Below are 12,863 nucleotides of genomic sequence, written 5' to 3'. Positions count from 1 at the left end.
GCCAGACTTATTTTAAAAACAAATTAGTCTTGAGTTGGCTGTGTTTAGTGGAGATGAGGGTACTTTAGGGGCGAAGAAAATGAGGATTATGTTTCACTAAATATTAAATTCTAGATTTGTTAACTACGGTGTTTACTAAAACCCACTTCCCAGATGGTCCCTTGATGTTATGTTATTTTGCTACAGGATTTAATTAAATTATTAAAAGGACACTCTGAGTTTGTTTCTGAAGCTTAACTTCTGTAATCATCTTTGGATAAAGATCTCCACTATCTACAAACAGGAGAGTAACACCAGGCTACGGTCATTTACGTTTAAAGCAACCAGCCTAGTAATACTAGAAAAAACAGACTGAGTGAGACAACCTGGGGAGATACTGGGCTGTACCTAATGCCAGTTCTTGACTTACCTTCTTACTTATGACCTTACAAATACTGCTAGCTATTTTATTTTTATTGCCTGTTTTACAAAATCATTCTTTCTTACATTACCAAATGTGTGACTGAGCCTCTGACAAAATGATAATATGTAGTCCCATACGAGATCGATGACTGGAACAGTGTAACTCTAGGTATGGGAAGAAACACAAAGAGGGAAGAGTTTCCTGGACCGTAAGAGACTAGGAAGACAGGTGGTCCAGAGACTTTGGGCTACTGTTAATAAGGCCTACGCCAGTGGCAGCACACTGAGTGGCCTGTCAAATAAATCTTTGCCAGAACTGGGGATGAGCATTCCTGGCGCTGTGGGACGAAATGGTCGTGAAATGCCCCCCAAACCTTGGTCAGATTCATGACCATGAAGGGGCCCTGCCAGCTGGAGACTGGCACTTGTTGCCTGCCTCTGCCAGGACTAAATCACGAGCCACTACGGCTGCCAACCATCAACAGCCCCTGCACGTAGTTCAAGGTGGAGCTCAGGAAAGAGGCCCTCTGTGCTCTGGGAGAAACTGACGGAACAGGCCTTCAGATAGATGTTCCCAGGTGAGGATTTTTAAGAACCCAGATTCTTGCATCTTCTCATACTAGAAAAACACTGAAGTCATTCATGGTGACGACTGTTTGGGCTGTTAAGGAAGGTCGAGATGGAAGAACTGTGGTTCAGACATCCAAGGTAATACTAGGTGACACTATGGGTGTGATTTGAGACAGTCCTTGTATTGCTGAGAACTTAAGTTTTATGAGCTGTGTCAGATTCGAGGCCATCAGCTATTCTCAAGACAACATCAGCTGGCAGCTGGTAACTGCAACCTTATGTCTGCAAGGTCTCCTCTTGTACCTGCTACATTTTAGACAATGAAATTGCTTTAGATCAGATGGTAACAAGATGAAAAAACATGTATGATGACAAATTATGTGTTAATACCACACTAAGCTTTAAAACCTACTTAGATAAAACCAGATAAGTGGCCACCTGGCTACAAGTATCTTCGAAATGCCAGGTCCAGACCGGTTTTCAGACTTATTCTCCTGAAAAGAAAGGAGATCGATTTTGTCTATTAACATTCAGGTTGCCCAGCTACTTCTAACTGGGTCTGTTATACCTACATCAATCACAATGGGCTAATAAAAAAGACGTTGCGGCCAAAAGACCAAAACAGAAGCAGTATTGTAAGAAATTCAATACAGACTTTAAAAATAGTCCACATCAGAAAAAAAAACTTTTAAAAAAATGTATATAACCATGCCAAGTGCTCCATTCCTTTGGACAGGGTAACCCAAGCGCTGACACTACCTGGACCACCATCAAAAACTGTTATGAAACATAACCTGGTTCTTACTCCTACTCGGGCCCCTGGTTACAATAATTCTTTTACTGATCTTTGACCCCTGCCTTCTTTTAACCAAGTTGTTTAGCTTGTTCTCTCTAGAACACAGCAGTCTTCTAGACAAGATGACAATAATGCAAAGATTCCAGCCACTCCTCAGAACGGGTCCCGCCAAAATAACAACAGAAGTCACCCTGGGGCCCCTTAACACAACGGAGCTCTGGGCTTCCCTGGTGGCGCAGTGGTTGAGTCCGCCTGCCGATGCTGGGGTCACGGGTTCGTGCCCCAGTCCGGGAAGATCCCACATGCCACGGAGCGGCTGGGCCCGTGAGCCATGGCCGCTGAGCCTGCGCATCCGGAGGCTGTGCTCCGCAACAGGAGAGGCCACAACAGTGAGGGGCCCGCGTACCGCAAAAAAAAAAAAAAAGAATGGAGCAAGAGCTCCATGACCCCCAACTAGGTAGCATCTGCGAGCCCCATGCCAGACTGAAGAAGCTGCAGAAGACAGACGTTCACCCTTCATCTTCCCAATAAAATATCACGGGGTTCACGTCTCTCAGGGGAGATTTGGGGTAAGAGATAGATGGGCCCCTGGGCTGAGCAGCTGGAGCTTGCCAAGCAGAGGAAACTGGAGCTCTGTTTTCCCTGACACTCCAAGGACAAAGTCAGTGGCAGGAGCTGAGCCCTGCTGGAGTAAAGAGATAAGACGACCACGTCTATCGCTCCTGAGGTCAGGGAAAGCTCCCTGACTGCACATGTGCAGGAAGCCTCCTCGGGGGTCAAAAAGGGAGGGCGTGCCAGCCCATAATGTGTTGTCAAACTTCCCGTTAGCCTTTGCGTTGGAATCTTTTTTTTTTCTTTTTGTGGTACGCGGGCCTCTTACTGCTGTGGCCTCTCCCGTTGAGAAGCACAGGCTCCGGACGCACAGGCTCAGCGGCCATGGCTCACGGGCCCAGCCGCTCCACGGCATGTGGGATCTTCCCAGACCGGGGCACGAACCCACGTCCCCTGCATCGGCAGGCGGACTCTCAACCACTGCGCCACCAGGGAAGCCAGCGTTGGAATCTTTCTTGTCAAAAAGATACACACTTGTCAGGAGGGCCCCAGGGCAGGTCAGATGTGGGTAAAGAAGCGAGGTAATGGGCCCGAGGAAGACAGAGATCCGGGAGAGCCGCGCTGTACAGACGAGCCGAGCACCCCTTCACTTCTCATCAGGGAGGACGTCCACACCCTCTCTCTCCAGGTGAGTATTTCTGCCTCCTCCTGTCTTCAATAAGCTACTTCTCTAGCCCACATGTTGTGCTGTGCTTCTAATAAGAAACTATACCTGCTTTTTAGTTTTTGCCTCCTTGAAACATTCTTGCTTTCAAACAGGGCAAGAGCCAGGGCAACTTACCTTCTAGCCTCCGGCCCCTGGTGGTCTAGCAGCTAGGATTCCTGGTTTTCATCCAGGATACCCGGGTTGAATTCCTGGGCAGGGAACTAAGATCCCACTTCAGGACTGCTCACTGCTGTCTCTCCGAGAACAAGTCCTCCACCCATGGCACTTCTGGGTTGGGGGCTACAGTGTCTCTCGGGATCCCCAATCCCAGACCTAATGCTGAAGGTACGGGACAGCCCAGGGGGCGCCCACAGGGTATGAGGGTCAGTGTCCCCCAAAGATGGGACGACCAGTCTCAGCCCACACACAGCAGTGGACAGGCTGCACGCTCTCTCTCACCTAGAGGGCCATTTTCAGGCTCCAGTGACCATCGTGAACTCTGTCCCCTGGGGGACAGCTGTGGCCGGAATAACAACTGCCCGCTGACCGTGCACGTTACACTGGCCTTTGGTCAGATATCAAGGCCACGGATGGAGCCACGGAGAGGAGGAGGGAAGAGGTGGAAGACAGAGGTCTGGAGGGGAGGTCACCCCGGCAGGTAGGCAGGACGAGGCAGGGGCTGGGATGCAGGCTGCGCCCAACCACACACTCTCCAGGGTCAGGAGAGGTGCCCACCAGGGTAGGGACACCCAGAGGGCTCAAGCGAGGGACCCGGTACCCGGGCTGCGGTGGGCAAACCAGGCATAATCCCTGCAGAACGTGGAAAGCCGTGACAGCTGGGGTGTGCACTCTGTCCCCTGGGTCCAAGGGCACCACTCACCACACCCCACACACCCACAAGAGACACCCCGGCTGCATCTGGACTCCCCCAGGCCCTCTGAGACAGAAACCACCCAGAAGAAAAGGGAACTTCAGGAAGCAAGTCGTGCCACACGGTTTCAATCCACTTCTTAATATTTGCAGGCTTGTGGGCAAGGAGTTCACACTTCCAGGAACTGGTTACCAGTCCTAGTAAACAGGGCTACAGACACAGAGCACAGCCCTGAAGAGCCACATGTGCCTGGGGCCAGAGCAGGGAGGGGGCGTGGAGCCCTGGGCTGCAGGGGAGTGAGGCCAGCACCCCAAGCCTTGGTGAGTGGGGTCTGAGAGGACCAGGGCAGGCAGTGGAATGCAGCCACGGAGGGAAGACTGGCCTCGGGGACCCACACAGCGGCGGGAGCAGCCCAGCGGGCACGGGGAAGGCGGGTTGCCCAGGGCTCACGTGCTGCCCAGGGCAGGGACTAGGGAGCCCAGGCAGGGGCGTGTCCACACCAACAGGGCTGGAAACCCAGGGGCGGCAGAGCTCGGTGGGGCTGCTTGGCCTTCAAGGACCGTGATGGGCTGGGGGACGGGAGCCTCAGGGCTTCGCTCAGCCAGATGTGCTGCAGGCACAGGGCTGGGCTGGGGCTGAGGACGAGGTCAGGATGGACAGGTGGGTCTGAGCGAGGACAGAGGGAGGATCGTGGCTAGCACAGGGGAAGGAAAGGCCCCCCCCATGGCAGGGGGCTGAGGGTCCGGTCCAGGACAGTGGGGCCGGCTTGAGTCCCAGGGCAGTGGCAGGCGGGGTGGCGGTTGGCTCTGGGCTGGGGCCGGGGCCCAAGACAGCGGGAGCGCCGGGAGCACAGCAGGCAGGGCTGGCCTGGGCTCCTGTGTGCCCCGAGCTGGCCGCACAGGGGAGGGGCTGAGCACGCAGCTGAACAGGCTACACAAGGGGCGGGGGGAGCCAGGGCCTGAGGGCCGGGAGCAAGGCCTGGGGGGCCGGGAGCGGGGAGGCAGAGGGCAGGTGACCCAGCAACTGGAGGGAGAAGCGACCAGAGCAGGATGCCGGGGTGGTGGGAGAAAGAGGGTGAAGCTCGGAAGGCCAGGAGCTCCTCTGAGAGGGGCCCACGGTGCGACAGGGGCTCTGCCAGGGGAGAGGGGTCGGAGACAGGGTGGGCACCTAGCGACTCCAGGGAACAGAGCTCAGCCCCGGGAACGAAAGGAGGCAGGACGGAAGCTGCACTAGGGTGAGGGCTCGGGGGTGGGCCAGAGGGGCAGGGGTGCTGAGGGCCAGAGCTCCAGGGACAAGTGGCAGGGAGGCAGCAGGTGAGCAGGGGGCTGGGAGGGCAGGGGGCTGCCTGGGAGCTTTGGGGGAGCAGGTAGAGCTAGTGTAGGTGAACCTGGGCCTGGGAGGGCAGGGGGCTGCCTGGGAGCTTTAGTGGAGCAGGTAGAGCTAGTATAGGTGAACCTAGGCCTGGGAGGGCAGGGGGCTTCCTGGGAGCTTTGAGGGAGAAGGTAGAGCTAGTGTAGGTAAACCTGGGCCTGGGAGGGCAGGGGGCTGCCTGGGAGCTTTGGGGGAGAAGGTAGAGCTAGTGTAGGTGAACCTGGGGCAGGGAGGGCAGGGGGCTGCATGGGAGCTTTGGGGGAGCAGGTAGAGCTAGTGTAGGTGAACCTGGGCCTGGGAGGGCAGGGGGCTGCCTGGGAGCGTTGGGGGAGCAGGTAGAGCTAGTGTAGCTGAGCCTGGGGCTGGGAGGGCAGGGGGCTGCCTGTGAGCTTTTGGGGAGCAGGTATAGCTAGTGTAGCTGAGTCTGGGGCTAGGAGGGCAGGGGGCCGCCTGGGAACTTTAGTGGAGCAGGTAGAGCTAGTGTAGGTGAGCCTGGGCCTGGGAGGACAGGGGGCTGCCTGGGAGCGTTGGTGGAGCAGGTAGAGCTAGTGTAGCTGAGCCTGGGGCTGGGAGGGCAGGGGGCTGCCTGTGAGCTTTTGGGGAGCAGGTATAGCTAGTGTAGCTGAGTCTGGGGCTAGGAGGGCAGGGGGCCGCCTGGGAACTTTGGGGGAGCAGGTAGATCTAGTCTAGGTGAGCCTGGGACTGGGAGGGCAGGGCCCTGCCTGGGAGCTTTGGGGGAGCAGGTAGAGCTAGTGTATATGAGCCTGGGACTGGGAGGACAGGGGGCTGCCTGGGAGCTTTCGGGGAGCAGGTAAAGCTTGTGCAGGTGAGCCTGGGGCTGGGAGGGCTGGGGGCTCCCTGGGAACGTTGGAGGAGCAGGTAGAGCTTGTGCGGGTGAGCTTGGGGCTGGGAGCGCAGGGAGCTGCCTGGGCGCTTTGGGGGAGCAGGTAGAGCTTGTGCAGTTGAGTCTGGGCCTGGGAGGACAGGGGGCTGCCGGGGAGCTTTGGGGGAGCAGGTAGAACTAGTGTAGGTGAACCTGGGCCTGGGAGGGCAGGGCCCCAGGGGCTGCCTCAGGGGTTCTGGGGAGCAGGTAGAGCTTCTGCAGGTGAGCACAGGGCTGGGAGTGTAGGGGGCTTCCCAGGAGCCTTGGCGGAGCAGGTAGCGCTAATGCAGGTGAGCCTGGGTCTGGGAGAGCAGGGGGCTGCCCATGAGTTCTGGGGGAGCAGGGAGAGCTTCTGCAGGTGAGCCCGCATCCGGGATGGCAGGGGGCTGCCTGGGAGCTTTGGGGGAGCACGTAGAGCTAGTGTAGGTGAGCCTGGGGCTGGAAAGGCAGGGGGCTGCCTGGGAGCTTTTGGGGAGCAGGTATCGCTACTGTAGCTGAGCCTGGGGTTGGGAGGACAGGGGCCTGCCTGAGAGCTTTGGGGGAGCAGGTAGAGCTATTGTAGCTGAGCCTCGGGCTGAGAGGGAAGGGGCCTGCCTGGGAGCTTTGGGGGAGCAGGTAGAGCTAGTGCAGGTGAGCCTGGGGCTGGGAGGACGGGGGCTGCCCTGGAACTTTTGGGGAGCAGGTAGAGCTTCTGCACGTGAGCACAGGGCTGGGAGGGTTAGGGGGCTTCCTGGTAGTATTGGGAGAGCAGTTAGAGCTAATGCATGTGAGCATGGGGCTGGGAGGGCAGGGGGCTGCCCTGGAGCTTTGGGGGAGCAGGTAGAGCTATTGTAGCTGAGCCTCGGGCTGAGAGGGAAGGGGCCTGCCTGGGAGCTTTGGGGGAGCACGTAGAGCTAGTGTAGGTGAGCCTGGGGCTGGAAGGGCAGGGGGCTGCCTGGGAGCTTTTGGGGAGCAGGTAGAGCTAGTGTAGGTGAGCCTCGGGCTGAGAGGGAAGGGGTCTGCCTGGGAGCTTTGGGGGAGCACGTAGAGCTAGTGTAGGTGAGCCTGGGGCTGGGAGGGCAGGGCGCTGCCTTAGAGCTTTGGAGGAGCAGGTAGAGCTAGTGTAGGTGAGCCTGGGGCTGGGAGGGCAGGGGGCTGCCTGGGAGCTTTCGGGGAGCAGGGAGAGCTAATGTAGATGAACCTGGGCCTGGGAGGACAGGGGGCTGCCTGGGAGCTTTGGGGGAGCACGTAGAGCTATTGTAGCTGAGCCTCGGGCTGGGAGGGCAGGGGATGCCTGGGAGCTTTGGGGGAGCACGTAGAGCTAGTGTAGGTGAGCCTGGGGCTGGGAGGGCAGGGCGCTGCCTTAGTGCTTTGGAGGAGCAGGTAGAGCTAGTGTAGGTGAGCCTGGGGCTGGGAGGGCAGGGCGCTGCCTTAGAGCTTTGGAGGAGCAGGTAGAGCTAGTGTAGGTGAGCCTGGGCCTGGGAGGGCAGGGGGCTGCCGGGGAGCTTTGGGGGAGCAGATAGAACTAGTGTAGGTGAACCTGGGCCTGGGAGGGCAGGGGGCTGCCTGGGAGCTTTGGGGGAGCACGTAGAGCTAGTGTAGCTGAGCCTGGGGCTGGAAGGGCAGGGGGCTGCCTGAGAGCTTTGGGGGAGCAGGTAGAGCTATTGTAGCTGAGCCTCGGGCTGAGAGGGAAGGGGCCTGCCTGGGAGCTGGGGGAGCACGTAGAGCTAGTGTAGGTGAGCCTGGGGCTGGAAGGACGGGGGGCTGCCGGGGAGCATGTGGGAGCAGGTAGAGCTAGTGTAGGTGAGCCTGGGGCTGGGAGGGCAGGGGGCTGCCTGGGAGCTTTGGGGTAGCAGGTACGCCTTGTGCAGGTGAAAAGGAGCCTGGGAGGGGTTGGGACTGCCCTGGGAGCTTTGGGGAGCAGGGAGAGCTTGTGCAGGTGAACAGGGGTTTGGGAGGACAGGGACCTGCCCAGGACCTCAGCAGACCAGGTACTGGGGTGAGCAGGTGAGTAGGCAAGTGTCATAGGGTGCAGGGACCGTTGGTGCTGTGGGCCCCGCGCTCCAGGGACAGTAGGCAGTCTGACGCCAGCTGAGCAGATGACATGAGGATACAGCATCCCTGAGCTGAGCCCAGAGACCTGAGCCTAGGGGGCTGGGAGGGCAGGACGCAGGGCAGCTGGCAGTGGGGGCAGAGCAGGGAGTCCTACAGGAGAGCGGGCTGGGGGCCCCCCTGGGGTGTGCGGAGGGCCCAGGGCAGGAGAGAAGGGGCACAGGGCAGGGACGACTCAGGCCTGAGATGGTGAACCGGAGCGCAGATGGGCAGAGGCTAGACACTCGATGGACAGGAAGCCCGCACTCAGCTGAGGGGCCAGGATGAGGGGTGGAGGCAGGTGAGGGAGCATCTAGATGAGGGGGACCTGAGTGCCCTGAGAAAGGAGAGCAGCCTTTCCGCTGGAGCTCAGGGGGCTGGTAAGGCCGGGCGCAGGGGGCTACCCCAAGAACTCAGGGGAGCAGGCGGGGTTGTGCAGGGCAGCAGGGGGCTGCGAGGGCAGGGGCTGCCCCAGGTGCGCCAGAGTTAGAGGAAGAAAGGCGGAGGAAAAGGGAGCCCTGATCTGCTGGGAGGGGCTTTGTGGATGGCAAGGCCAGGTGGAGAGGGAACCTGGGAGTGCAGGTCTCTGGGGCTGAAGGGGCATGGGCGACCCTGAGGGGCCCCAATGGGCCGCAGTTCTTGTATCCAAGGTCCCAACCCTGTTCCAGGAGACTAGGAGCTGGGACAGGAGGAGTGAATGTGCAGAAGCGAGGTGGGGTTGACAGGGCAGTGGACCTGGCAGAGGGGAAACGAGGGGCTCTTTGGGGGCTCAGACGGGTCTGCATACCTGGGCTGCGCAGAGCAGGGCCAGAGGGGACAGGTCCAGCCGGGGAATGGGGCTTGGGGTGCTAGCACCCTGCAGGCGGAGAAGGCCAGGGGCAGTGCAAGGCTCCCGGGATGCCAGTGGGCAGAGCTGATCCAGAACACAGGGGCCCTGGGTGGCAAAGAGCAGGCCAGGACAAGGGCACAGGAGCAGAGCAGGGCAGTGGGCTCAGGGAGCAGTAGCCACTGGTCAGGGCTCAGACCGAGGGCCTGATCAGGCCAGACACCCACAGGAGGGTAGGGGCCCCGGGGATCTGTTAGACCCTGGGCTCAGTGGTCACCCAGCACTGGCCCCCAGCTGTGCCTGGAGCCCACAGCTGCAGACGCAGGGACCTGGGGTGGGAGACAGCCATGCTGGGCCGCTGGTCTTCAGACTCTCTGGAAGCACATAGTCTCTGGGCTCAACGGTGCCCCAGGCCTGCACGCCTGATGCCCTGCCCGGACCCTCGCAGGGGTGAGGCCCTGGCAGTCACACGGCCTCCTCTCTCACAGCTTCTGCCACGGCCCCGGAAGTCTACGCTCTGCCTCACAGCTGTGGGGACACACCTAGTGACACAGTGGTCGTGGGCTGCCTGGTCTCGCGCTACTTCTCTGAGCCAGTGACCGTGACCTGGAACTCAGGCGCCCAATCCAGCAACGTGCACACCTTCCCATCCGTCCGAGGGTCCTCGGGGCTGTACTCTCTCAGCAGCATTGTGACCGTGCCTGCCAGCATCTCGTCCGGCAAGACCTTCACCTGCAACGTAGCCCACCCGGCCAGCAGCACCACGGTGGACAAGCGCATCGGTGAGAGGACGGGCCACAGGGAGGGTGCCCACTACGAGACAGGCTCAGGGTCAGCCCTCCCACCTGAACGGACCGCACACCAGGGATGGTGAATCCCGCCCAGGGTGTCACGGGAGGCCTGTCTCTCTCCCTCACCTGAAGGCCTCCCAGGCTCAGGGAGGGGGTCCTCTGGGCATTTCCACCAGGTCCAGGGTGGGCACAGGCTGGACGCCTCCCCCAGCCCCTGGGGCCACAGAGGTGGGCACAGGTCTCACCTGCCAAAACCTGTCCCTGCCCTAAGCCCAGCCCCAGTCTATCCCCAACCCCAGTAACCTCCAGTCTGTTCTCTGCAGAAATCAACGGCCCAAACCCCTGTTCCAGGTGTCCCAAATGTCCACGTAAGTCAGCCGGCCTCACCCTCCACCCCTTGGAGGTGGACCTTGACCAGCTGTGGCACTGGGGGGGAGGGATGGATGGGTGCCCAAGAGGAGGTCCACCCAGGGGCTGACCCCCCACCATGTCTCCCCGACCAGTCCCTGAGCTCCCAGGAGGACCGTCCGTCTTCATCTTCCCCCCGAAACCCAGGGACATCCTCACAATGTCCCGAAAACCGGAAGTCTCCTGCATGGTGGTGGATGTGAGCAAGGAGGACTCCGATGTCCAGTTCTCCTGGTATGTGGACGATGTAGAGGTGCGCACGGCCAAGACGAAGCCAAGGGAGCAGCAGTTCAACAGCACCTACCGTGTGGTCAGCGCCCTGCCCATCCAGCACCAGGACTGGCTGAAGGGAAAGGAGTTCAAGTGCAAGGTCAACAACAAAGGCCTCCCGGCCCCCATCGTGAGGACCATCTCCAAGGCCAAAGGTGGGTCAGGTGGACGGGCGCAGGAGGGTCCCTGGGGGCCAAGAGCAGTGACCATCGTGCTAACAGCCATACCTCTCCCCACAGGGCAGCCCCGGGAGCCGCAGGTGTACATACTGGCCCCATCACAGGAAGAGCTGGCCAAGAGCTCAGTCAGCGTCAGCATAACCTGCATGGTCATCGACTTCTACCCGGGCGACATCGACGTGGAGTGGCAGAGAAACGGGAATCCGGAGCCACAGGGCAACTATGGCACGACCCCACCCCAGCTGGATGCCGACGGGTCCTTCTTCCTGTACAGCAAGCTCAGGGTGGACAAGAAGAGCTGGCAGCAGGGAGACACCTACACGTGTGTGGTTTTGCACGAGGCTCTACGCAATCACAACGCACAGAAGTCCATCACCCAGTCTTCGGGTAAATGAGCCGCACGGCAGTGCTGCCCCAGCGAGCCCTCCCGCCCCGTGGGCTCTCAGGGTCCAGCGAGGACGCCTGAGCCCCAGCCCTGTGTACATTCCTCCCGGGCGCCATGAAATAAAGCACCCAGCGCCGCCCTGGGACCCCGCAATGCTGTCATGGTTCTTTCCGAGCAGAGCCCTGGGGCACGCCGGGCCTGCATGGGGCAGGGGCGGACCCGGCTCTGGCTCACAGTTTGTCACCACCAGTGCGGGAGAGCTGACCCCCTTCAGGGCCGGACCCAGAGTGTGCGGGTCTGCGCAGGCCGCTTGGGGGCTGCCCGAGGCCGGGGAGGGCCTCTCCCGGAGGGGACAGCTGCTCTGGCCACCCTCCACCCGGCAGCTGCTGGGGCTGGAGTGTGTGCCCGGAATGGGAGAAGCCCACCAGAGACCCTCAGGAGAATGAGTACCCACTTCTTCCCACCCCTGTTCCAGCCCAAGCAGTGGGACACTGGCCGTCCTCGTCCCTACATTCCTGTCCCCGGCTCCAGAGTCCGCGTGCCGGCTCTCTGCCCTCACGGGGACCACATGCGACCCAGGGTTGGGGGACGGCCCTGCTGCACTGTCGGGCACAGGATATCAGGACCCCCCCTCAGGCCAGGTGGCTCTGCCCTGCTTGTCCCTGCCACCAGTGCACTCGTGGGGACACTCATCCCTGTGCCCACAAGGGGCAGAGGCAAGCAGCCCTGAGTGCCCAGGGAGGGACCCTCCATACGCACCCATGGACACTGAGCCCAGAGCCATTGCAAACAAGCCCCCCACTGAGCCACACCAGCCGGCACACCACCGCCTTCATCCACATGCACTCACCTGCCCACGTACACACGTGTGCAGTGCACCCTCCACAACACCCACACGCGTGCACACACGCGGGCCTTGCACACGGGCCCTCCCACAGGGCAGCCGCACAGACGCACACCCGACCACAGAGCTGGGTCTCACGAGCCCTCACCGTAGACCCCAGGCTGGCCCCCACCCTCCAGCTCCCACGGGACAGAGACCAGCACTGTGCTGCCCCTTCCCTGGGCCCACAGCCCACGTGCTCTGCTGATACTCCCGCCCTCCGGGTCTGGCCCCCAGCGGGAGAGGCGGCCAGGGCCTGAGCCACTGTCCTGCGGGGGGTCCGGGCACCCTCCCCGCAAGCGCGCCAGCTCAGCGCACAGCACAGGGGAGGGAGCAGGACCCACTGGCCAGGCCGAGACGGGGGCCCAGGCTGGAGGAATGGGGGGCTGGGGCCGGTGCTCAGCGGCTGTCCTCAGGTGCCTCTGGCCCGGCCCACCCGGGGCATCCCGCCACCACCGCGCCACACTGGGAGCCGCGCGGCGAGGCCCCACGAGCCCAGCCCCGCCCCCGGGGGCAGGCACAGCACTGACCCCGCCCTCCCTCTGCAGAGCTGCTGCTAGAGGAGGAGGCCTGTGCTGACGCCCAAGACGGGGAGCTGGACGGGCTGTGGACGACCATCTCCATCTTCATCACCCTCTTCCTGCTCAGCGTGTGCTACAGCGCCACCGTGACCCTCTTCAAGGTGGGCGGGCCGGCCCCGCGGTGCCCTCGCTGTCCCCACTGTGTCTCCTCCTGGCCCCCGGCCCCTCACTGTCCCTCAAGTCCCCTCACTGTCCCCTCACAGACCCTCACTGTCCTTCACTATCCCTCACTGTCCCTCACTGTCCCTCACTGTCCCCTCACTGTCCCTCATGGTCCGTCACGGTCCCTCACTGTCCGTCACTATCCCTCACGGTCCCT

The 12,863-nt window shown here is 61.0% G+C and overlaps 1 gene segment (V, D, J or C); it reads left to right on the top strand.

The window, feature by feature from the left end:
- The window catches only part of LOC136143276 (immunoglobulin heavy constant gamma 4-like), a gene marked incomplete at its 3' end in the record, with an annotated part of 29,431 nt that extends 16,786 nt beyond the window's left edge, over positions 1 to 12,645 (top strand). The window contains 5 exon segments of the C gene segment in view: positions 9,536 to 9,829; positions 10,162 to 10,206; positions 10,342 to 10,671; positions 10,756 to 11,082; positions 12,512 to 12,645. Of these exon segments, the coding sequence occupies positions 9,536 to 9,829; positions 10,162 to 10,206; positions 10,342 to 10,671; positions 10,756 to 11,082; positions 12,512 to 12,645 (1,130 nt within the window).
- Between the last annotated feature and the right edge of the window lie 218 nt (positions 12,646 to 12,863).

The sequence above is a fragment of the Phocoena phocoena genome, unplaced genomic scaffold (assembly GCF_963924675.1).
Source record: "Phocoena phocoena unplaced genomic scaffold, mPhoPho1.1 SCAFFOLD_227, whole genome shotgun sequence".
Classification (NCBI taxonomy): domain Eukaryota; kingdom Metazoa; phylum Chordata; class Mammalia; order Artiodactyla; family Phocoenidae; genus Phocoena; species Phocoena phocoena.
This window is presented reverse-complemented; position numbering and strand designations above follow the sequence as displayed.